Source organism: Peromyscus maniculatus, chromosome 10 (assembly GCF_049852395.1).
Source record: "Peromyscus maniculatus bairdii isolate BWxNUB_F1_BW_parent chromosome 10, HU_Pman_BW_mat_3.1, whole genome shotgun sequence".
NCBI lineage: Eukaryota > Metazoa > Chordata > Mammalia > Rodentia > Cricetidae > Peromyscus > Peromyscus maniculatus.
In genome coordinates, this window is record NC_134861.1 from 50,283,991 (window position 1) to 50,310,575 (window position 26,585).

Below are 26,585 nucleotides of genomic sequence, written 5' to 3' on the forward strand. Positions count from 1 at the left end.
CCAGGGAATGCTATGGCTTTAGCTTGTTTCTTTTTGTACAAGATTGCTTTAGCCATTTGGAATCTTCTTTGGTTCAATACAAATTTCAGAATTGTTTTTCTATCTCTGAGGAAAAACATTGGAACTTTGGTTAGAATTTCACTGAATCAGTAGATTGCTTTGGGGAGCAGCAATATTTTAGCTTTCTCACCACACGGGCTGTATTTTCCACTTAACTGTGTCCCCTCATTTTCTTTGAGAAGTGTTATACAGTTTTCATTGTAAAGATCTTTCATATCCTTGTTACTCTTCTTTAAAAAAAAAAGGTTTACTTGTTTATTTAAAGTTTTTTTTTTCATTTTACTCACTGCCTAGTGTTCCCCTCCCCCCTTCTTACACTCCCCACCACTTACCATCCCACCCCCACCCACTCCTCATAGGGGGTAAGGCCTCCCTTGGGAATTCAGCATAGTCTGGCATACCAAGTTGGGGCAGGCCCAGGCCCCTCCTCCCGCATCAAGGCTGAGTAAGGCATGGCACCATAGGGAATGGGCTCTAAAGTTCATGTACTTGGGATGGGCCCTGGTCTGATTGCCAGGACTCACAAACAGATCAAGCCACACATTTGTCATCCTCATTCAAGGGGCCTAGTGCGGTCCCATGCAGGCTCCCCAGCTGTCAGTCCAGAGTCTATGAGCTCCCACAAGCTTGGGTCAACTGTCTCTGTGGTTTTTCCCATCATGATCTTGACCAGCCTTGCTCCTATAATCCTTCCTCCCCTTCTTCAACTGAGCTCCAGGAGCTTGGCCAAGTGCGTGCCTGTGAGTCTCTGCATCTGCTTCCATCAGTCACTGGATGTAGGTCCTATGATGACAGTTAGGGTAGACACCAATCTGATTGCAGGACCCTCTCCACCATTGCTATGAGTCTTAGCAGGGGATGTCCTGTCCTTGTGGGTTCCTGATTTCTCCCTAACCCCATAATGGCTCCCTCTATCAAGATATCTCTTCCATTGCTTTCCCTCACTGTCCCTCCCCCAACTCAGCCATCTCAAACCCTCACATTCTGACCCTCCACCCCTCCCTGAACTTTAAGTATTCTATTTAATTTTTGGTGCCATCAATCCTTAATTTATTATGCCAATAGCTTGTTGTTGTTTTATTTTTGGTATGTTGTTTTGTAACCTGTAACTTTACTTTTTTTTTTTTTTGGACATTTTTTGGTGGGTTATGAACTTAGTGTTAATGTATATGTTGTGGGGATCCAACCTGGAGCCTGTGCATGACAAACGTACATTCTACCAATGAGTTACTCTCTAGCCCTTACTCTAGGAACAGGACTGGTACCCTAGACCCTCCACTGGCCTTGAATTCTCCAGTCTCCAGCTTCTCCCATCTATATGCTGGATTCCTGGTGTGCACCACCACCTGTACATGGAAACATGGTTTCTTGCACTTTACTAAAATATTTTTCTATCTCACCAGTTGCATTTTCAGGCTTACCTGCTGTCATACACACACACACACACACACACACACACACACACACACACACACACACACGCATGTCAGTGTATGCCTCGTAATATCTCTTGCATAATTGCCCCACCTACCCTCTGAAGTGCTGGTATTCTAGCCTGCACCGTCATTTGAGTCTAGTCATTTACAGCCGCGATATTTTTACTTTCCTCTTCATCGAGTTCCACTAGCACAGGCAACGTCAATACTGCTCCTACCGCAGGGCACCAGCACTTACCCGAGATATCAGGAGTTCCACAACTCTCACCTAACATTTCATATCAAGCAGGAACAGAGCAAATTTATTTTGATTATTTACAAATTATGTCACAAAACCACCGATCCACTTGCCTTTGGTGGGTGAATTTGACTTTCTTTTGTTTTATGGAGTGGCTTTTTAAAAGTTTCCTTCCTCCACTCCCAGAGAAAGATGCAAAGGTTTTTTCCATCTTCACTAAATTGGGAGAGTGGGAGAGGATTAGCAAGGGGCTTGCTAGCGAATATCTTTTACTACCCCCCCCCCCTTTAGTGTTTGATTAATGTACCCCACAACCTGAAGCTCCTACTCATATTCGGAAACTTTCATTGCTTCAAATTTGAAGCCTTATTAGCTGTTATCGTTTTGAAGATTTCCAAGGAAGCTAGGAAAGTGGTCCAGTTAGTTCACAAGCGGGTTTCCAGGGAAGAGGACGGTTTCCTGCGTGTCCCCAGGAGCTATCCAAGAAGGACTAGCAGGGAGGACCAGCCCACTGTGCTCTGATGTCGCAGGGACGCCCCCACCCCCCACTCCCTGGGTTCACAGTCAGGCCGGGGAAGCTGTGGGCAGGCTCGACCTCAGCCGGAATTCCCCTGGGTGATACTTCCATCCCGGCCCACGCCCACAGCGCTCCCTCCTAGAGCCGCCGCGCCCGCCCACGCGGTGACGTCACCACCCGGGGGTCGGGCGTGCGCGGACCGTCCGCCCACGGAACCCTGGCGCGCTCGGTGCCGGAGCCGCGCACGCGAGGCGCGGGGCTACGCTCGCCAGCGGAGATCCGGTTCTCCAAGTTGGAGCCCGGCTCCGGCTGTGTAGGCTGTCGCGGGGAGAAGGGGCAGTGCATGGGGAGGAGCCGGTGCAGTGCTTCTGCGTTGGGCGTGCACCGAGAGTTGGGCTCATCTGCAGGAAGATGAAAAAGTGCGATGCGTTTAATTCTAACACAGGACACGTTTTAGACTACACGCCTAGAGCCTAAGGCCAGAGTCACCAAGTACAAAGTACCTGGGTGCCAGGCACCCAGGGAAGGCTTTGTTAATATTTTTTTCCAGTCTATTGCGACTATCAATAACTGTCGTGCAGGTATATTGGGTTCCTAATTAACTTGCCTAATGCGTCCTACTGAAAAGATGGAGTGGAGGTTTCTACGAGGTTGATGTGATAACAAAGTTCAAGGCTGCCCATCAGATGCTTGAAGTCATGATGGAAGTCAAGACAATGAACACGTTCTGCAAATACATGGCAAGTTGTGAGGTTTGGATTTTAAAAGGAGGAGGCTGCGCTGTAGAAGTAGGGTAGCCAGCAGGATACAGGGGTTTCAGGTAGATTTTGAATGGGATTTGGCAAGAGAGAGGACGGGCAGGACACTGGATTACTAGAGAAAGGAAAGGGAACCAGGGTGGACAACCTGATTGCCACCCCTCAACCCCTCTGTTTATGTGTGGCTTGCAATTGAAAGCACAGGTTATTCTACGGATGGGATTTTCTGGCAAAGTAATAGACTTGCTCTTGCCTGTTATCTAGGCCTAAGATATGATGTACAGGGACAGTGATACCCCTCTGAGTAACAACGAGCAACACGGCTGCTCACTTTAATCGTCAGAAACTTTGGTACCCACGAAAAAGATACAAGGTAAAGGATTTATTCTAACCCGTGTCCAGCTGAGAGAGGCCTCTATAGTGAATGCTAGTTCCTTACCTGTGGATCCACTTGAGAGAAAGAAACATTTATGCCCTGAATCCAGTATCTTTCCAGTGCTTGCACTCTGTCTTTGAAAGAAATGGTATGTTCTCTTTGTTTAAAGAAGCTTGGGCCCAGCAATTTGTTAATTTGCCTAGTTTTATATTGTTATTTCTATATCACCGTCCACACTACCCACTTTAGTAACTGATTCCTACCTTGTAATAGCCTATAATTATTTAATAGACATACATTTTATTTCCTGTGCAAGGTGGTAAAGTTCCAGGAAAGGACTGTTAGCAGTATTAATAGCTTCAAGTGCTGACTTATTTGATTTTTGCAAGTGTTTCTTAGTCTGTTGAATCTCCACCATCTAATACTTTGCTTGGCATAGATTATGTGTTCAGTAAATATCAATTAGATGATACCTCCTGGAGAGTAGAAGACCAACTTGTTTACTTCACGGTTTCCTGGTGCCCTAACAGTACTGTCTACTCAGCAAACACATGACTTTATTGCTGTTCCTTTCAGCAAGCAAAATAGAAAACTGTTGCCCTGTAAGGAACTGCACCCGCCCCCCCCCCCCCCCCGGCATAATGCCCCAAGAAGTATGTCAAGAATTAATTGTGGATGGGTTGATTAGCCTCATTCTTATTCCTGACTCTCTTCTGCAGCGTGTATCTGCGTCTTTCACAATGAGTGATCTGAGGTTCTTTTGGTCAGGCTACCTAAGAAATTATTTTGGAAGCTGTCTAGTTTGACTTTTTGACTTCTGAAACAAAATAAACTCCAAGACAGCGGCAAAAAACAACAGTAGGCAGACCTATGTTCTTGACAATTCTAGTTACAAGATCTTAAATAACTGTGTGTGTGTGTGTGTGTGCGTGTGTGTGTTCTGCACCCCCTTTTATAATTAAAAGGGTTCCTGAGCCGGGCGGTGGTGGCGCACGCCTTTAATCCCAGCACTCGGGAGGCAGAGGCAGGCGGATCTTTGTGAGTTCGAGGCCAGCCTGGGCTACCAAGTGAGTTCCAGGAAAGGCGCAAAGCTACACAGAGAAACCCTGTCTCAAAAAACCAAAAAAAAAAAAAAAAAAAAAATAAAAGGGTTCCTGAAGAAATGCTTTGGTATGGGTCTCTACAGTATGTAGCTCGCGGTTGAGTGCCATCACAGGGGTCACATCCCGAGCACTCCCTCAAATAAAAAAGCAAAAATAAAACAAACAACAACATTGTCCCAACCCAGTAATGGCAATTACTTAGATGAAACAGATTCTCATTCTTTCCCCCCTTTAACCCAATTAAATCTGTCCTGAGCAGAATTTGCAAGGGAATGAACGTCTTGAATGTACAAAACTTTGCTTCGCTGCAGAGAAGCGAAATGGTCACGTCTATATCGTAGTTGTGGCAACCTGTTCAGCTGGCAGAGTCTACAGGAGGGGGTGGGACTGGAACAGTGTGGCGAGGACTGCAGGTAATGTCAGCACGGAGAACAGTCAGAAGCTAGAGCAAATTATTTGAACATTTCCATCCAGTAGTTGCTAAATCTGGCCGTGTCCATTTATTAGCTGTGGGACGGTGGGTTAAGTTATTTTAACATTTCAGGGCATTGATTTCGTCACTTGTAAAATGGCGATGAGGAGGATGCGTTACACTGTGCCGCTGTAAACTGCTTGCAGAAATTCCTAGCACCTTGGCACAGAGCAAGCGCTCTGTCAAATGTTTGTTAAGTAAATACAACGTTTGCCTGGGTTACCTTCCACTTCTACACAGCTGCTAACTAACCGGTAAGCCCCACCTACATCCAAGTTAGGGGAGGCCGCTGTTTCCTACTGCAACGTTTTCCTGACCCACGCGGTAAAGCGCGCTTAGAGGAGCTGCGACACCGACCACGCTTTCCCCAGGTCCCCAGGCTGCCTGCCCATCACCCGATCGCCGCGTGGGCGAGACACACAAACCTTCCTCCCGCTCAGGTTCCTGGGCTCCAACCGAGCACCGCCGGGCCGGCCGGCTGTTCCGGACCCCGCCCACCAGTCTGGGAACGCCCCTAGGGGGCGGGGGGGGGGGGAGAAAGAGCTCCCGAGGCGCCGCGCACGCGCAGTGCCGCCGCGTCGCGCCTGCGCGGTGGCCCGAGCCGAGGAAGGCGGGGGCTTGGTATGCGAGCGAGTGTGTGAGGGGAGGGAGGCGTCCCGGCCGAGCGTGGTACTACGGCGGGCGCGGGCCGGAGGGGGCGGGGGGATGCGCCGCGGCGGCGGCGGCGGCGGCGGCGGCGGCAGCGGCGCGGGTGCTGGGCTGGGGCTTGGCCGCGCCAGAGCAGCGGATCCCGGTGTCGCCGCGGCAGCTGCGCGGGTGTCGCGCCGGGTCGGAAGACGCCGTGCCACAGCGCTCCCCCACTTTTTTTTTTTTTTTTAAATAACCGGAACCAATGAACGCGGCGGGGAGCCGAGCTCCGCGGGCCGCCGGGGAAGGGAGCAGGCTAGCGCCCGGCGGGAGTCCGCTTCCGAGGCGGCGGGGCCCGGGGCAGCTGGCGGCGAGCGAGCGGCCGGCGGCTCCCGCGAGCGCTCCTCCCGCCGCGGCCCCCGGCCGGGCCTCGGGCTGCCGTCTCCGGCGGCGCTGGGCTTCGCTGCTGCTCTTCGGGCTGTTGGTGGCCGGCGCGGCGGACGGATGCGACCTGGTGCCCCGGCACCTCCGCGGGCGGCGCGCGTCGGGGTCGGCCGGAGCGGCTGCGTCTCCTTCGGCGGCGGCGGCGGCGGCGGGCGAGCGCCAGGCGCTGCTGACAGGTGAGGCCCGCGCGGTGGCGGGCAGGCTTGGCGGGATCCCCCCCGGCCGGACCCCATCTCCCCCGAGAGGGCGCCCCGCGGTTGCCTTGGCGCCGGCCGTCGCACTTGGGACGCTTTCCGTGTCCACCCGACTGGCGCCTCGACTGCGGCTTCTCCGCCCTGTTAGTGGGTTTCCCGCGAGCTTCCCCGCTGAGCGATGCACTGGTTTCTCTTTCGTGCTGCCCAAGGGGCCCCTGGGGTCTGGAGGGGACTGCGCTCATTTCCCCTCTTCCTAAAGCTGCCGGAGAAAGTAGGCGGTAGCAGCAGCCCCGGCGGCAATGCGGTATGGAGTCGGCCTCTGCTGCCTTTTTGCAAAGGCAGCTGGCAGCGTCTTACCGATTGCGAGCCGGGCTCCCGAGCGCCTTGTCCCAGGGGAAGCTGCTGAGGAGATTCTTTGAGAGCCACAGCACCTAGTGGCATTAGTGGTTATGAAGAAACGTGAAAGTCTGGTGTGTGTTTTTTTGTGGGCTACGAGACGGTTTTGAGGGATGGAAAGTGTATGCCGTTTGAGAGCATCACTGGGTGAGAAAGGGTGCAGAAGGCGCAGCAGGTAAACCAGAAACACACCTAAAATTTACCAAGTGCAGGCGATTTGTGACGTGGGTTTGGGCAGCATAGTTCTGATGGAGTGCACCAGCACCTTTTACATCAGAACGTTCTAGCGCTTACTGAAAACTTGCAAATATGTTTGGTAAGGTGAAGTAGAAAACTGTATGCTTTTAAAGCCTTCATTGTCTTATATAACTGATCTGGTGTGGTTTAAGCAGTGATGTAAAGGTCCTGAAATGATTTCCTGGGGCAAAGTGGTGGAGCTAGAGTAACTTTCTTTTTCTTCCTCCTGTGTTTATTTTTTAAGGTAGATCTCTAGATTTTCTGGAGGAATAGCAAGATTAAAGAGGAAGAAGATGACCCACTATTAATTTAACTACTGTGATAGCCCAAGAGGCGCCTGGTAGTTAGTCCCTAACAGCTGCTCTGGGAAGTGTTCAGGAGACTTTAGATGGAAGCAGCCTTTCTTTAGTTCTGTGACAGGCTATTTCCTGTTGTAGAGAGAAGAAGGATGTTGTCAGGCAATGTGGGAGTTGTAGGGTGTAGAACATAATGATCAGCTTATTTAAGGTACTCAAAAACTTAGCAGAGCCTGTTCAGCTGACACAGGGGACCCATCGCTTGGAGAAACGATTATAGAACGATCATCTTTAGGTATATAATACTGTGAGGGAGGGGTAGACTGGGTAGTGTCATGCTCGGATAGTTATTTTCTAATAAAAATGTGGCAAGTGTAGAAGGCGGCAGTGATAAACTAGTTAAGTAGGACTGTGGTTGAGGGCCTGTTGCCTCCCGTGGGAATGGCACAGAATTGCTTTGGCTTCTAAGCTATAGGAGTGTAGATTTTTTTTTTTTAAAAGAAATGTTTGATTAGTAGATAATTGCATAATGCCTTATCGAATGTAATTGGCAGAAAGGCAGTGATCTAGAATTCTGGCGTTTGTTGACTATTTTAACAAGTATGTTATGCTGAGAACATTGTATCAAGAAAATAAGTGCAGATGGAATTTTAATAAGCTGAAACCCTTGTAATTTTCTCTGAAGTTACTTGTGGCACAGTGGAAAAGACAAAGTGATTCTTAGTGGGGAAAAAAATCAGACTTATCACACAAAATGAATTTGTGTGGTAGTGCTTTTAACTAAGTTTACTGCAATTATGTTAACCTTGGAATTATTTCTGTGGACCTCAAGTTTTTTTCCTTTTGTTCTAGTATTATTTTTAAAAAGTTAAACATTTCCATTTAAAGTTTCAGTTTATAAGACTGCACAGTATCCAGGTTGAATCATAGTAATTTTAATAAGTTTATATAAATATAGTCAGTAGGGCTGGCGTTTTGGGAATGTATATTGAAAACCATTTGTGAAATTAGAATATAGTTATGGCAGTTGTTTTGAGGGCAGTTCTCTTTTATGGTTCTACTTGTTATATTAAGCCTGGAACATAAATTGATGGTGATATTTTACACTTCAGGAAGTGGAGCCACAGACAAACCCAAGGTACTGCCCGGTTATGTTCTAGACTCTGTACATGGATAGGTAAAGATAAGAGCATCAGTTGTAAGAGAACTACATTTTATGTGGATTTTGAAATTTGAAAACCATTGAAAGAATTGTGAGAGAATTTTTCTCAGTGGTTCCCAGTTAAAGCTGTCACTTCACTGTCGGTACTTCGTAAATTGACAGCCAGACCACTTTCTGTTTTCTTCTCCAGATTAGTATTTTTAATACTCAACCGCTAGAAACGTCTTAGAAATTTGGCTCATTAATGCAGTCTAAAAGACACCTTTTCATCGAAGCTTACCTTACAAAGGTTTTATGTTAGTGTATTTTAAGATTAAATTGTCTTTTCAATCTGGCTTGCTCTTTGCTTGGAGCAAGAAAAGTATTCTTGCAGAGATAGACAGTGACACCATAAAAATAAATAGATCCATTGTCTTAAGTGTTTTAATAAGGTAGAACCAATATTTATAATATCACATGGAAAAATTTTAAATTGTATGTGTGCATACACACATATATATTTAGTTAAAAAAGTAATTCAAATGATTGAAATCTAATTCAGATTAAGGATTGATGATTTGAAGCTGACAGATTATATTCTAAATCAGTACTTTTGTTTAACACATATAATATCAATGGATTGACCTTAGTGGGGAGTGGTTGAGATCAAAATATTGAAATAATGGATTCTGAGAAATCTTGGAAGGGTAAAAGTAAGCCCCCCCCCCACGTATATATGTATGTGTATGTATACAAAGCACAATTTGGGAAAATATATAGAATAATTTAACACTATTTTTTCTCACACACGCACAGAGCTAAGTGTTTCAGAATTTTAAAACAACCATTAGCTTTAAAATGCTCTTAACATTCTTTTTTATTTTGTTTTTTTGAGACAGAGTTTCTCTGTGTAGTTTTGGTGCTTGTCCTGGATCTTGCTCTGTAGACCAGGCTGGCCTCGAACTCACAGAGATATGTCTGTCTCTGCCTCCCGAGTGCTGGGATAAAAGGCTTATGCTACTGCCACCTGGCTTTAGAGTAACATTCTTTAGTGTTTAAAGATTTTTATCATAAGATTTTTATTTATCACTTCACTGATTTGATATATTATTAGTATAAAATGAAAACTTTAGGATATTTTCTTTAGACGTATTAAAATCTCAACAAAACCTTAAAATATTCTCAGTTGAAAGTATAATACCATTTCGAAGGGCCACTTTATCCAGAAGTGTTAAAAACACCCATGCTGCGGGGCTTCCACTAATTCAGATGAGAATTTTTTCAGGTTACCATTGGAAAAATATTAATTCAAGCTTTTAATTGTCCCTCATCTTGCATTCCCAAGACTTCTCCAGTAGACACTACTTTATGAATGCCATATTTGAGTGACTGGTTGGCTGGGGTGTGCTGTATGTATGCCCGTTGAGTCATGCTCTTCACTAGGCTGGCCTGTGCTAGTGTTTACATTGTGACACAGAGTGTGTTTTCCATGAGCCTTCTTCGATGCCCTTCTGCTGCTTCTTTTTCATCTCCAGTCTTTGGCCATTGCTGTGCTTACATTGTATTACCAGCCACCGGACCTGCTTATCTCTATTTGACTTTCATCTATTCTGCATGTTTAAAATTAGTTATACCTTGTTTAGAAACATCTCGTTCCTTGTTTAAGACTCTCAGGAATCCCATTGGTCACTGTTGAAGATCTCATAAATGCCAGTTGGAAATAAGGGTTTAAGATTTAGCTTCTGCTTGGGCTGGGTGGTGGTGGCGGTGGTGCAAGCCTTTAATCCCAGCCCTTGGGAGGAGGCAGAGGTAAGAGAATCTTTGAGTTGAGTCCAGTCTGGTCTAAAGAGGAAGTTCCAGGAAGGCCAGGGCTACACAGAGAAACCCTTTCTTCAAAAACCAAAAACCAAAAAAAAAAAAAAAAAGCTTATTTTTATATAAAAAGAATAAACAGAGATAGATAATTGCTGGTGACTTAATTTGTGGGTGGGGTTAATGCTAATGTTTTTAGTTAATTTAGACTCATGAGTAACTATCTACTATTTTGGATATTGGGGTAGTCATTGTTAATATGTGAATACTTTCGGAATTATGCTTGGAGATACATATTTATGCATGCAGTAAAGTATAGACTGATTAAGTGAATTAAAATTATTAACCAATAATGTTTAAAATAAGCTACTTTTGATATTCATTAGAGTTTGGACCAAGTTAGGAACTGTGTCTGCTCACTGGGAACCCAGGCTAGCACTGGTTGGGGAATAACAGGTGCATGAACTAAACTATTACTAGGTGCCTGTAAAGTGCTAACTGCTTCCTATGCATCAGTCTTTTTAGATCTTGACTAAATCTGTCAGAGCATTACTTTCATACAAAATATAAGACAATGGATGCTTTATGACTATGTGTTGTATATGCTTATAAATCTGAACAACTGGAGGCCAACTTTGATTAGCATAATAATGGAGTGCAAACTGTTGGGAAAAGGAAGAGGCTTCTGTAGAATTTGTGGTAGCCCCAGGTATATATAATATACTTCATGTAGAGGTGAATGGAAGGGCCTTCCAAGAGGAGGCAAATATGAGAATAAGGAGGAAGTTAACTGCCTCGAGTGTGTGTAGAGTAAAGGAGAAAAGGTTGGGTCCAGATTATCAAGTGCTCCGAGGTGTAGTTAGTGTGTAGGTAAATGTTAGCATATCTAAAATTGGGTTTCTCAGCCATGTGCTAGGGAAGATGGGAAGCAATCAGAAAAATGTGGTAAAATTTCTTAGCACATTGATTTTGCTTGTTAACTTGGAAAGCTGACATGAAAAATTTATTTTGTAATTAAAAACATTTAAAAGTACTAATTGTGTACATAACTCTGGAGAATGTAGAGTTACTTTAATGTTTTAGGCAAATCAAAAGATATTTTTTAATAACCCAAGAGTTTTGTTCATAAACTCTTGGAGTTTTGAGTCTTTTAACCTGTCATCAAGGGGGAGAGGAACTGTGGTATTTGAGCATGAGAATGGCCTGTGTTTGAGAAAATGAGTTCTGGGTGGGTGGAAGTGGGCGGATGAAGGTGGTAAGAGGGTAGCTAGGAAGCAGTGCAGGAAGAGAGGACTTCAGTTACTCAGTGGCTCTGAAAGCACTTGCAAGAAGTTTTAGAAAGTTAGTTTTAGTCTTGTGTTAGCCAGGAGCCTGGCTGTTTCTTATCTTTTAATCTCAGAGTTTCTAGAATGATTTAAATTAGTACAAACCTTTGAAAACTCCCAGAAGGAACATAGTGTCTTTTTCACTCCAAGTGTGTCTATTTATCATTTCAAAGTTAGGTATTGTGTGTATGATTTGGCTTCTGTGATGATTTGCAAAGTTGTTAACAACAAAACATCACAAATATATTTGCTAACTGTCTGATAAACCAAAACACTGATAGCTAAAGATACTATATTTGCACGTTTACATAAAGCCTTGTATTCTGTATTTCAGTATTTTTTTTAAATTCTGTATTAAAGAATGACTGTGTCCAGGTTGAGCTTGTACCGTGTATTAGCATGTTCTCTTTCTCAAGTCTCCTCTAGAGCAACTGAGTCTTCTGAGTACTGGCTTAGTATTTGTTTCAAAATTCACTGTTGAATTTCCTGTGTGAGGTTCAAGCCTGGTTTGTAGATGATCATCTCTAACACCAAACTTCAGTGGGTGGTTTTTGCCTTCTCCGTTTTGATCTTATGATGTCAGTTCTTGACATATTCTAGTCGGACTTTCAGTAACCACTTTCCTTGATAGGAGTCTTTGTTGCTGATTGTAAGGATGGTTCTCTCCTGAACCACAGTTCTCAGTCTTGTGTTCTTCCAGCTGAACATTTATTTCCTCCTCAGAGAACTTCATTACTAGGAAAGTTCTGCTGGAGTAGGGAACCCCAGGCCAATGATTGATTTGACTTCTGGCTTTTTTTCATTTGGCCTTTTCAGAGTTACTGCACAGCCATCAGGGCTCCCATCCCCAGGATAATTTTCTTTCAGCTAGGCTTTGTCAATCATGTAATTTTCAGGGAACTTACTTTGGATTAAGGATAAAGGGATTTTCAGGATGTTAATAGTGAGGATTGAGTGTTCTTAAAGAGAGGGGTAACCAGCTTTCCCCATGCCAGCTTTTCCATCAGATCCAGGGCACCTCCCAAACCCGACAAGCAGTTTTCTGGGATGGGCCTGCTCTGAGTGCTTGCATATGAGCTGATCTTTATGTGTGCTGCAGATCTTGGCCTCTGTGCAACTGTTTGCCTCCAGTTATTTTCGCTTTCTCTGTCTCTCTCTGATCTTCTTGAACTTGCCATTATGTAAATGAAACACTTCAAAAACTCTTACTGAATTAAGTGCTGGGCTTTTTAATTTGAAAATGCTGGCATTGAATCTTATTTACATGATTTCTGAATATTAAACAATCTCATTAAAAGAATCCGTGGAGTAATGACAGTGATTTGTATTTGTCAAGTGATTCTCAAGGAGTGAAAACAGATTTTTAATGCTTGAATTTCTGTTCTTTCTTTGACAGGGTCTTGTTATGTAGCTTAATCTAGTCTTTTTTCATTTTCTGTAGGCTAGTCTTGAACTAGATGCTCCTGCTAATTCTCCTGCTTCTTCCTCCCCAGGGCTGGGAGTATCACAGTGTGTGTGACCATACTTGTCCCTTTTTTGAAGTTTTCATTTTCTGTTCAACATTGTCCGTTTTACAGATCAGTGTTTTCTTCCCTCTACTGTTTCTCTATCCTTTTAAAAACAGCAGATACTTGGCCGGGCAGTGGTGGCGCACGCCTTTAATCCCAGCACTTGGGAGGCAGAGCCAGGTGGATCTCTGTGAGTTCGAGGCCAGCCTGGGCTACCAAGTTAGCTCCAGGAAAGGCGCAAAGCTACGCAGAGAAACCCTGTCTCGAAAAACCAAAAAAAAAAAAAAAAAAACCAACCAAACAAACAAAAAAAAAACCAGCAGATACTAAGTCCTTAGATGGTCTTGATCTGCCTCCTTTATTCTTGTTTTCCACCAGCAAACGACTGATTTTGCCATTAAAGACGAGTGTAAGTTTCTCTGTCTCCTCAGTCTGGTCATCTTTGAGCTCTTCTGCTTTGCGCTTGTGAGTTTGTTGTCTGATGTGCATTCAGACCATAGGATTTCGAGAATGGGTCTGAGGAAGAACTGAGGAGAAGTAAAGGAAAAAGCCCGTTTTTAGTGGGTGTTTGTGTTTATATAAAATTTTACACACTATTTAATGATTGTTGTGTGGTAACCATGACTTGAGGAAGTGGGGATATAAAGATGTTGCAGTTTGCCTTAAGAAAAAACATTATTGTAAGAGCAGTAAACCTGGGAATGTATTTGCACATAAGAAAGCGTTAATTTTGTAGCTTATCTGTTTACATTGCTATGTTTACTAGGAATACACTAGAGATATCTGTGCTTTCATGTTCTTTGTCAGCGTTTTTCAGATTCACCAAGATGTGGAAATAACTTAAATGTCTGTTGATGAAGAATGGATGAGAAAGTATGACATACATATACATATAGATAGCGGGATATTAATGTTTGTTGATGGAAGAAGAATGGATAAAGAAAACGTGACATACTTCAGCCATTGAAAGAAGGAAATTCTTCTACTTGTGGCAGTATAGATGAATCTGGAAAGCATTCTGCTAAATAAAACAAATCAGAAATAAATAAAACAGACACAGAAGGATAAAGACTGCATGGTGTCACTTGTGTGGGATCCGACACTGTCAAATGTAGTAGAATAGATTTCGTAAGAGAGTACATCATAAATAGGTTTATCTCATACCAAAAGTAAAGGTAAAGATGTGAGTTAATTGATACATTGACCAAACATGATAATGATGACTGTTTCACACTTACACCCTCATCAAATCAAATAGTACACCTAAAATAGCTGTATACACTTCAGTTGTCAAGTCCATTGGCCTTTGAATTACATCTTCATTTTCTTTGTTATTAATCAAAATTTGCTGTGAAATATCCTGAAGTTTTTTTTTTTTTTTTTTTTTTTTTTTTTTTTTTTTTTAAAGACAAGGTTTCTCTGTGTAGCTTTGGAGCCTGTCCTGGATCTCGCTCTGTAGACCAGGCTGGCCTCAAACTACAGAGATCCGCCTGCCTGTGCCTCCCGTGTGCTGGGATGAAAGGCATGTTCCACCACTGCCCGGCATACTCTTAAGTTTTAAAGATCATTCCTATGTAATATACAGATTCTGAAGCCCAGTGATATATCTGTAGTGTGCTGCATAAAGTCAATATCCTCAGTAAGTGGGAATTTGTGTTTGTGCTTTGTTTTTTGTGAATATTCCTTATTGGATGGAATGTGGTTTTAAGATTCATTCAACTTTTATATGGGGTATAAGTTTGTTCTTCTTTTATGTAATGTGATTTTACAGCCTGTAGACCCTAGCGGATTTTTATGAGTTTGAATCCCAATCTGATAATGGTTTATAATTATAGGTAGGTGACTTAACGTGTTACCATCTATATTTCTATATCTTTAGAATGGGGTTTAAAGAACAAAGAGTTAATAGTCTGCTTAATATAGACCCTGGCAAATGTAAGTACTCAGTTATTTCTAAAGCTGTTCCCCCCATTTGTCCATATATACTGATGAGAGATGTAGAAATGTGCTGAGGCTTGCTGAGTATTAGTAAGGTACTTTTTTGTTACTTTTATGTATTCATCAGGGCAGTCCTGGGAATTGGACACATGGTCTTGCCTGCTACTGCAAAACTGCATTCCCATCCCTTTTTGTCACATTAAAAGTAAATTAAATATGAGGCTGGGGTAATAGCTCAGCCTCGAAGGAAGTTGATTATAAGCATCTGTCTGTGAGTGTTCCATCACCAGAACTGGTGTAAAATTGCTGCTTGTGGTGGCATGTACTTGTTATCCCAGCACTAGGAGGTAGAGACTTGTGAGGATCCTTGGGGTTAGCTGGTCTACCAGTCTAGGCTACTTAGTAAGCACTAGTTCAGAGACAGATACTATCTCAAAAAAGTAGGTAGATGGAGCCTATGGAACAATAACCAAGATTAACTTCTATCCTGTGTGCATACACGCATACTCGCTTGCACACACACAGAATAAATGACAGTATTGTTTAAGACACTTCTGTGATCTAAATAATCAGATTGTTAGTGGTCCAAATCTGACTGTAGCTATGATTACAGGCAGAACCTGTACAATATTAAGCCATTCAAAAGGAAGCCCACCCTAGCTAAGGAGCTGTTGATAAATGGTGGCCGGGAAAGACAGCCAGTTTTCATTGGGGTGATTCCTAGTAGGGCACCCCTGCATCAGTGGATGCCATATGAGAATGTGGGCAGCATGAAATGGATGCCATGAGGTATTAACAAACATTATATGAAGAAAGTGTGAAGTTGGGAGGAGGACTTGTTGGGGAAGTCGGGGGGGGGGGAGAGTTAGAGAAACTGATCATAATGCATTGTATACATGTATGGAATTCTCAAAGAATAAGTTACAAGAGTGTAGAAAATGGCGCTATTTATATCAATGAAATCAGAAAGTACTGGGATGTTTTTTAAGACTCTTAAGACTTTGAGTTTTTTTAAGACTCTTTAGCTAAGCTATTTTGTATGTATTTTATTTTATTCTTTGTGGTGCTGAGGCTTGAACCCAGGGCCTTGCACTCGGTAGGCAAGCACTTTAGCACTGGGCTACATCCCCAGTTTGCCCTTGTTATTTTAGCTAACCAGAAGACTTTACGGTATTTTGTAGTTGAAATGTCAGCAATAAAAACTCAATTTCTGAACTTAAAGGATTATTGTAGAAAATTTAAAAATTAGGAAAGATTAAACTAGAAAACAAATTTACCTTAACAACTTGCAATAATTCTTCAGGCAATTTATTTATTTATTTTTTACACTCTTAAAAATGTGTATTTTTATATGTAATAACCTCAGGAGGTAATCTTAAAAATGTATTTTTGGAGTTGGAGATTTGTCCCAAGGGCCTTTTCAAGCTAAGCATGTGCTTAGAGTAATTTTAAATGTGAAGTCAGTGAATACTTGGATGTCAAGTGTATTATATAGGCTTATTAAAAGTATTGAGAACATTTGATGAATAAGATTATAAGGCTCTTGTTCTCAGAGCTTATATTAATATTTAAGTTGGGACAATAATTAATATTTTAAAATTATGAGACATACCTGTTAAGGAACAAAAGAGCATACATGAAATAGAAAATATTGTGGATGAGATGGTGTGGGGCACCTGTTAATTTAGGTGGGTGGGCTAGTTGGGGAAGCATTTAAGAAATTCATATAAAAAATTACATCCTCTCCCTCCTTCTCCCTCTCTCTGCACCTCCCTTCCCCTGTCCCCAGTTACAGGGATTGAACTGAAATTGTCAGGCTTGGCAGCAAGCACCTTTACCTGCTGATAGCTCACTAGCCAGAAAGTCATGTTTTAGTACAGTATTTGAACTTACTTTCAAAATATTTTTGGTGTGTGTGTGTGTGTGTGTGTGTGTGTGTGTGTGTATGTGTGTGTGTGTGTGTAGGTTTGTGCATGTGGATGTAGTGCCCATGGAGGCCAGAAAAGGGTGTCAGATCCCCTGGAGCTGGAGTTCCTGGCACGGTGAGCTCTCCAATCAGGGAACTAAACACAGGCTCTCTGCAAGTTTGTACTCCTAACTACTGATCCAACTTTCTTGCTCTCTGAAGATCATATATATTCTTTTTGTTTTGTTTTGTATTTTTGAGACAGGGTCTTACTATGTATTTGGCTGTCCAGGAACTCACTGTGTAGACCAGGCTGGCCTCAAACTTGAATTTAAGTGATCTGCCTGCCTGTGCTTCAGGGGTGTTTGAATTAAAGGTGTGCACTGGCTTAAGCCCATATTTTTAATATAGTATTTGAAGGACTAGTCATTGCAGAGTTGGAAGATAGAATACCATGTAGAGGTAATAGTCGCTTAGTTAGAGATCCTGAGGCAAGAAAATTTGAATTACAAAAACATCCATTTTGGGTAGGAGAGATGGTTCAGTCAGTAAAGAGCACCAGTGTAAAAAGCTGGGCATGGCAACATGAGTGTAATACCAGATCTGGGGAGGTGGAGATTGGCAGATCCCCTGGAGTTCATTGGCAAGCCAGACTAGCTGAACCGTGGACTCCTGGTTCAGTGAGAGACAGTGTCTCAGAAAATCAGGTGGAAAAGCAGTTGAGGAAGATACCCAGTGTCAGCCTCTGTACTTTATATGTTAGGGGCACACAGCACAACCCCATGTGTATCTTCACATGCCTGCATGAACATGCTATGAGAGGGTGGGGGGAGCGCTGCTTTGTCTGAGCATATTTAGAGGGGGAAGATCAGGATGAGATCTGGCTGCTGAAGAGAGTAGGACCAGATGGTACAGAACTTTGTAGATCTTTCCCCATGTTGGGTTTTTTCAGAGGGTGATGGGAAACAGTGAAGAATTTTAAGGAGGGAAGTGCAATGATAGAACTAATTTTTGTTGTTTTTTGGACTCCACAGTTTTTTAAGGCCATGATAGAAAATATATAAAATAAAACTACTTTTAAGTGTATATTTTTGATGCTGTTAGATAGTTTTAAATTGTTGGTTACCAGAACTTTTTTGTCTTATAAAACTAAAGCTATACTTGTTAATTTTATTTCCCCAACTGCTGGTAACTGCCATTATAAATTTTTGTTTTTGTGAATTTGTTTACATTAGGTACTTGATGTAAGTAGAATCCTACAGTATCTGTCAAATTGTTACTAAGTTGTTACTTGACTGAATGTCCTCAAGGTTTATCCTTGTCAAACGTTGTAACATTAGAGTTTCTTAAGGCAGATACTTTATTTTATATACAGACAGCATTTTCTCCAACCACCCATCCATCCATCCACCCACCCACCCACTCATCCTTCCATTCATTCACCCACCCACCCACCCACTTACCCATCCATCTATCCACTCATCTATCCATTCATCTATCCATTCATCTATCTATTCATCCACCCACCCACCCACCCACCCACCCACCCACCCACCCATCCACCCATCCACCCACCCACCCACCCACCCACCCATCCATCCATCCATCCATCCATCCATCCATCCATCCATCCATCCATCCATCCATCCATCCATCTATCCATCCATCCATCCATTTATCCATCCATCCATTTATCCATCCATCCATTTATATCCATCCATCCATCCATCCATTTATTCATCCATCCATTTATCCATCCATCCATCCATCCATCCATCCATCCATCCATCCATCCATCCATCCATCCATAGACATGTTTTGCCTGATATAAGTAATGCTAGCAATATGTATGTGCTGATTTCTCTCTGATACCCTACTTTCAGTTCTTTTTACTAGATACCTAGAAATGGGATTGCTGCATATGTGTTGCTTTTACTCTTTATTTTCTTGGCTCTTTATGCTATTTTATAAGTGATTAGCACCATTTACAAGCCTGCCCTTGGGAAGTGTGCAGGGTTCCATGTTTTGTATGAATTCTGTTTAAGGCCTGTTGGCTGCTGTTTGTAGGTGACGGAATGTTGATGGGAAGCCTGATCTAGGCAGGTGGATACCCTGTCCATTGGGAGTGTTGTAGAATTTGAGGGAAGAGGAAGAATTTCGGTAGTTTAGAGTTAGAATTGATTTGGCTTGTGTGTGGATTGGGACGCGGCTGTGGCAGTAACAGGAAACAAAGACAGTTCTTAGATTGTTCCCGAAGCCATGCGTGGTGTTCATAATTCTGACACAGTGTTCCTAGCGAACCCCAGCATATTTCTTCTCCTGCCTCATAGGTCAGGCTGGTTTTGTTACCTTTGTTTAGGACAAACATGTTTCCTCCTCCGACAGCTGGGAGAAGGGGCTCACTTTACCTTGCATGTTGCATCTCCTGTCTGATTCTTTGAGGAAAAAGGAGGGAGAAATGGCACTTACATAATTAGTTCTCCCTCTCCCTCTCCCTCTCCTTCTCCCTCTCCCTCTCCCTCTCCCTCTTCCCCCTCCCCCTTCCCCTCCTCCCTCTCCCCCTCCCTCTCTTGCCCAGGCTGGCCTTGAACTCACAGAGACTCGCCTGCCTCTGCCTCCCAAGTGCTGAGATTAAAGGCATGCTCCACCACCACCCCGGCTTTCATGTTTGTTTTAAACTCAGTCATTGGGGCTAGATGAAGCAATAATCTTGTAATTGACACCGGCTTCTCTTACATAACATGTTCAGTAGTAAAACTTAATTTTTCCATGTCACTAGTTAGATCTAAACTTGGTGTGAGGTTTCTGGAGGAGACAAACTGTTGATCTGTGTATCTCAAGTATACATCTGGAAGATTGGGCTCTCTTTTTCCTTTATTTTGCTTTATGTTCTGTCATCTTGCATTGTCTTGTCTCTCAAAGACCATTCCAAATATTTGTCCTTCAATTGGTGAATATCTGTTGGGAATATTTTGTGTTCAGTGCACTGCTTTGAAAGTTGAAGGTACAGCAACAGGCAACATTTGACATGGATCCTACTTGTCTGTGGTTTTCTTTCATAAAGTCCTACCAATTATCCCCAGTGACTTGTGACTCCTTGACTGCTCAGGTATCTATTAGAGTGTTTTTAAAAAGTTGTCCCATAGCTCATAAGTACTTAATGACCTGAAGGTTTGCTTTTGGAGTCTATTGTGGCTTTTGATACCTTTAATCTGTATCATGATTAATGCTTTATCTATTTTTTGACAATGTCCAGTTTGTAAGAACAGGTGGTCAGGTAGTCTGGAATATAGTATGATTTAGTTATTGGCATCTGCTACATGAAAATTTTGGAATGTCATACTTTGAGGAAGAACTGTGTAACTCATCTTTATTTGTGACTGCTAGCTTCTAGTAGAGAAATGTTGTGGGATCAACTTTCAGTTTTCACTTATATAAACTGAGTGGCTATGACTAATATATTACTCATTTGTCTTAAGTCATGAACTTGGATAATCTCCTTTTTATGAGTTTAGGGTAATTACATTGGTGTGATTATTTAAAAGCCTGGAATTTTACTCAACTTGTAGTGTTCCAGACTTCAAAAGACATTTTATTAGGTGCTGGTTAAGGGGCTGGAGAGGTGGCTTCACAGTTTAGAGCACCTACTGTGCTTGCAGAGTACCTAGGGTTGGCTCCCTGCACGCATGTCAGGTGGCCCACAACTGCCTTTAACTCCATTTCCAGGGGATTTGATGCCCCCTGGCCTCCTCAGGAACATATAAGCTCCTGGTGCCCGTAAACTTACCAGGAACACACACATGCACATAAAAATAAAAGGATATTACACTTAATGTAACTTATAAAAAGTGCTAGTTATATGAATTTAGTAGTTATAAGCTCTCTATTAGGCATCTATAAAGTTACATTTTGCTTCTTAGTTTGACGGTATGTGAAACAATATTATGTGCTAGCTTTTTACGTTCTAGAACACTACTAGAAAACTAAAGTCATAATCTCTTCTCTCATGGTTTCATCTTTAATATTCTGATTATTGTTGTGCAACTGTAGCTTTACAAAATCTTGCACTCAGAACAAATTGGCACTTTGCTCAATTGTGACTGCCAGTGATCTCAGGATTCATTGTCTTGATTCCTTTAACTAAAGCCAAGCAGCATACTGCCTTTTATTTATTGATAATTTTACTTATTTACAGTATCAGTTATACAGGTCACAGTGGTTAATTTCTTGAGTTTTGTAAAAAAGCATATACATGTGCTTTACATTAGGATCAACTTTAAGATCTTACATAAACCAGAATTAGAGCCCAGATTTATAAATTTTGACATTTAGATTGTTGCCATGCTCTATTTGATATGGGATCTTGCTGGGTTGTCTAGGATGTCCTTAGACACCTGGGTTCAGATGATCCCCGTCTGTACATTCTGAGTGGCTGGGACTTTAGATGATGTGTCAATCACTGTACTGGCTGCTGCAATATAGTTATTTACTTATTTTTGAGACAGGGCCTCTCTGTGGAGTCCAGGGTGGCTTCAAAGTGGTGATTCTTTTACCTTAGTTTACTGAATGCTGAGATAGCAAGTGCTCACTACCATGCCTGTGTATGCCTGTGTGTGTAGTAGGATGCGTCTTAAAAATAAGTTGGTCTTTTCAGTTTCATAGTATAATTATTTATGTTTATATACTTTCTTATAAAATTATCTGGTAGCTTTCGTAGTATATTGAGAGTTTAGCTTTACATTTTAAGTCTTTTAAAGTTGATTTTCAGGTAGGTAGCTAGTAATGATAGATTCATCATCTATCTTGAATATTAAGATTCTAAAAATTAGCATGATTTTTTTCTTCATGTTCTAAATTGGTAAATGAGTAAAAGATACTAAGGCTCTCCTAGGATGTATAATTTATAATGTGAATGTATGAAAATGAACTCTATTCAGAGGTAAGAAATCTGCATTCAGTTGTCTGTCTTGCAGTTCTAGGTGAAGAGCACCTGTTTTAATTAAATGCCAATTCCAAAACTAGTGTGTTTAGAGAAAGTCTTTTCCTAATCATAATGAAGAGCTTTATCATAACAGAGTTTACAGTTAAATCACCAAGACCTTTTGGGTAAGTGGGCTTCAGAGTGAGAGTCTATAAGCCACGAGACTTTCATCTTTGTATTTGTTAAAAGATGCCATTGGAGAGAATAATTTGCAAGTTCTTAATTTGTAATTTAGAAAAGTTAATTTCCACTTATTATTCTTTTTGTTTGTTTGTTTGTTTGTTTGTTTGTTTTTTGAGACGAGGTTTCTCTGTGTATCCTTGGCTGTCCTGAAACTCACTCTGTTGACCAGGCTGGCCTCAAACTCTCAGAGATCTTCCTGTCTCTGCCTCTGAGTGCTGGGATTATAGGCATGCACCACCACCTGGTTTATCCTTTTATAACAAGAAAGTGTTCACATTGTGTCACATTTGAAATGAGTACTCCCCTCCCCTTTCTTTTGAAGTTTTTTAGTGTACACACTAGATGTTATGTTCACTAAATAGTACTTTATGGTACATTTCAGCGTCTAATCTATTGAAAAGTTAGGAAGCTTTTGTTTTTACTTGATATTGTTAATTCCTACTTCTTAGGCTGAGCAGTGGCCTGGAGTGTGGCTATTATTTTGGTGAAGAAAATGATAAAACTTTGGGTAAATTCAGTTAATAAGTTTTTGACTATGTCTGCTAGTATGGCTGAGACAGTAGCTGTTTACTAAACATGAAGTATTGGTTGAATTAGAATTCTTCCTATGGGGATCTTTTGTGTCAGGTATCATGTGGTGTTGGGCATTCTGATTTATCTTCATTCCCACTCTTTAGATAGTCCTTTGGGTTGTAGCATACACCCAGCTTTCAGACACCAGGGTCTGCTTTTAAGACCAGCTGTCCTTAACTGCATTTCTTTTACAGGCAAGATTGCAGTTTGCTTTTATTTACTAAATAATCAGGATTGAACCCAGAGCTGTGAACAAGTATTTTCTTACTGTGCTGTGTCCCTAGCCTTAGATTGCACTTCCTGCCTTATTTTCCTATTGATCTCTAAATCTCTTTTCTAGTCATTTTTTTGTTTATTCTGATATTAGTGGGAGTGGCTAAAAACTTCAGGGTTTTCATGAACTAGAATTGTCATTACCAAGGATATACTGAATTTCTTAATTATTTTATACAATTCATAACTAGCTGCCTTTGCTTAACCTATTTGCTAAACAATAGTTTTTGGTTAAAGTAGTCTGAATATCTACATTAGTAACATGGAAGGAAACTGCTGCTGGGTTGAGTTTTATAGAGCACAGAGTCAGTCTCTCATATCTCTTACTACCTTTTCTTAATTCTGTTTTAGCTCATTTCTTCTAGTTCATTTTATACAGTGTTGGTATATCCTATGTTGACTTTTTAAGGATTACAGAATATATTTTCACAAAATCTCCTATCTACATACTTCCCCCAAACATGTCTTTAATATAATATTACAGTGTAGTTTAGTCTTAAATGCCTCTCAAAGGCCCATGTATTAATGTTTTGGTCCTCAGCCCCACATATTATTAGTAGATGATAGGACCATTGGGAGGTAAAATTGGTGAAAGGAAGTCAAGTCATTGGTGCATGCTCTTTAACAGGACTAAGATTCATTGGTTTCTTATTCTGCTTGCTGATCATCATGATGTTTTCATCGTTGTCCCCCCATGTGTTGTCCCCTGCCAGGAGATGCCATCTCACCATAGGCCTCAAAGTGATTTGGTTCATTGACTCCAGACTGGAACCTCTGAAATGCTGAGCCCAAACAAACTTCCCTTCTCATAACAGTGCTTGTCTCAGCTATGTTGTTATATAGTGGGAAGAAGCTTACTTTGACTGTACAGCTTGAGGGAACTACATTGTTGTGGAATATTAGTTTAAGATGTGTTACATTTGTTTATGCTGTGGAATATTTGTTTAATGACACAAAGATGTGTTGCATTCTTTTATGTTGCATTTGTTTAACTCTGTAAAGCTGTGTTACTTTGCCTGCCTAAAACTCCTGATTGGTCTAATAAAGAGATGAACAGCCAATAGCCAGGCAGAGAGAATAAATAGAAGGAGAAATCTAGGCTTGAAAAAAGAGTGGGTGAGAAGCGAGAAAAGGAGAAGGAATAGAGGATGCCAGGGGCTAGTCACTTAGCCATACAGCTAGCCACAAAATAAGATGGAAAGAAAGATACATAGAATAAAGAAAGGTAAAAAGCCCAGAGGCAAAACATAGTTAAAGAGAAACGGGATAATTTAAGACAGAAAAGCTGGCTAGAAACAAGCCAAGCTAAGACCAGGCATTCATAAGTAAGAATAAGTTTCCTTGTATTTATTTGGGAGCTGTGTGCAGGCCCCCAAAGATTAAACCAAAACCAAAACCAAAACCAAACCAAAACCAACCACCCACACTATATAACTTGACAATTCAGATAGGGCTTTCTAATCTTGGATCTGTGCTTGGTATTTATCATAATTTTGGAAAAGCTTGACTTTTTCAGGTAATTATTTTCTCTTTGGCATTCTTCCTTTTTTCTTCTTTTTTTTTCCTTTGGCATTCTTCCTAAGTATTTGCTAGAATATTTGATATTGTGTCATAACTGTAGGGCAAAAACATTTCCCCTTTTTGATACTTTTTTCTTCTTTTTGCTTTAAGTTGGATGGTTTCTACCAAAATATCTCATATTCACTGATAATCTTGTAGAAGAAATACTTCATTTTTGAAGTGATGATTTTCTTTCTTTAATTTTAATATTATTATTTGACTTGTGGTTTCTATGTCTGCTAAAATCCCTTGGTTGCTCATCATGGATTCTAACATTGGAATTTTCCTCTTGATCTGTTAACATTGAAGTGACAGCCATGTAGATGTAATTCTGAACGGTTTCATTAAATAAGAAACACAGAGCCAAATGCAGAGTTAAAAGGCAAGAGCCAAGACTGCCTTCTTACCCCTCACTGTTGCTGTTGTCCTTCCCCTGAGAAAAAGACCTACTTCCTGTGTGTTTGTATTTTTATTCACTTTCTGTTCTGCCTTCTCATTGGCTGTAAACCCAACCACATGACCTCCTTGTCACTGCCTGTCTATACAGACCTCCAGGTCTCTATGGTTGGTATTGAGATTAAAGGTGTGTGTCTCCAACCTGGCTATGTCCTTGAACACACAGACTCTGCCTGCCATGTCATTGGATTAAGGGCGTGTGCTACCACTGCCAGACTTCTGCTTAATGGCTTGCTATTAGCTCTGACCTCCAGGCAACTTTATTTATTAACATACAAATAAAATCACATTTCAGCACAAATAAAATATCACCATACAGTCAATTTAGCATCTTATGTGATAGGGCTAACATTTGGCTCATCTTTGTGTTTGGTTTTCTTGTTTGTTGTGTATGTGGAAAATGGTTTATTTTCTTTTATGTCTTCCATACTTCATAATTGAATGATAATTGCAGTTGAGAAAGTTACCTTTGTGTAGAAATGGATTCTCTGATAGGTTGAGTCAGTTTGTCGTTAGTTGAGCTCGTGTGGCTTTACTGTTTCTGCTTATGGTGCACCACTCATCTGTGGTGAGTTGCTGTGTTTTAATGCTTTATGTGGCCTAGAGCAATTCCTCCTGTGCCAGCAATTTTGCATTATGACAGTGGTTTTCACTGTGTCATGGGAGTGGAGGAATTTTTAATTTTCCTGATTGACCTTCAGTCTTATGTAAGACTTTAATCCACTCCCCAGTTATACCATGTAAGACTTCAGAGTGTAGTTGAGGGTCATGAAGATTGACTAGTTCTTACCTACTTCCTACAGATGCCTGTAATTGATCTCCTTAATTCACTTTTGATATGATGCATTTTCTTGTTAGGTTTCTTCTACTTTACCTCCTTTGTTATTTATTTCTTTATTCATTCATTCATAATATTAATTTTTTAACACTGATTACCATATTGAGCTACACTGATAGCTGCTATTTTAAATTATCAGCATTAGTTTTTATAATTTACTGTGCTGTGTAATTTATCTTTGTATTCCCAACACTGGGCATATAAATTGTAAAAAGACTTTTAAGAGGGTACTAATTCAATTGTGTGTGTAAATTTGACTTCTGCATTACCAGAACACTGACATTGTTTATAAGAATTGTGTGTATACATAAAAATAAAAATATAAAATAAAGTAAAAAGATAAAATAACATAAAAATGTTAACTCAATGAAGATTTTTTTTTTTTGTACATCTGTATGAAAGATGAAATTTCTTAGGATCGTGGCTCTGGGCTACTATTGTGGTGAGCCGTCAGTATTTTTAAGTTAGTGTCATTAAAAGACAGTCTGGTTATTGTGGTATTTCATATGCCTAGTTATGAACTGGCTGTATATAATCCTCAAATTTATATTTATATATTTTGGTTTTGGACGTTTTGGATAAATGCAGATAGTTTGCTTATAACCATCACATCTGTACAACTACTGTGGTATACTTGTTGCTTATGCTTGCAAAAATAGATATTGTCCAAAGTAGCCTATCGGCTTTTTTTTTCTTTTCACTTTTTGAGACAGGGGTCTCCCTCTGTAGCCCAGACTGGCCTTTAATTCCTTAACCTCTCAATTGTTAAGATTGGAGGTGTGTTCCATACCAGGGCCTCTGTTGTGGTATAAATTCATGTCTTGAAAATTATTTTAAAAATATTTTTTCCTAGAATTAAATTTTTGAGATTTAAATCTTACAGTAGTTTAGAGTAGGGATTTGATCTCTTGGGTTTTCAGCATTTTAAAGTAGAAGG

At 41.2% G+C, this 26,585-nt stretch overlaps 1 protein-coding gene across 6 annotated transcripts in view; it reads left to right on the forward strand.

Moving 5' to 3' along the window:
• Positions 1 to 5,538: 5,538 nt before the first annotated feature.
• Stim2 (stromal interaction molecule 2) overlaps positions 5,539 to 26,585 on the forward strand; it is a 133,525-nt gene continuing 112,478 nt past the window's right edge. For 2 of the 6 annotated variants that reach the window (XM_076546311.1, XM_076546312.1), the window contains exon 1: positions 5,539 to 5,581. Coding sequence is in view for 4 of the 6 variants with exons in the window: in XM_076546309.1 (XP_076402424.1) it covers positions 5,853 to 6,207 (355 nt within the window). In the remaining 2 variants the exon portion in view is untranslated. Of the gene's footprint in view, positions 5,582 to 5,719; positions 6,208 to 6,868; positions 6,938 to 26,585 lie in introns of those variants that run through there. The other 4 variants (XM_076546309.1, XM_076546310.1, XM_042286002.2 and 1 more) reach the window with 3 other exon arrangements.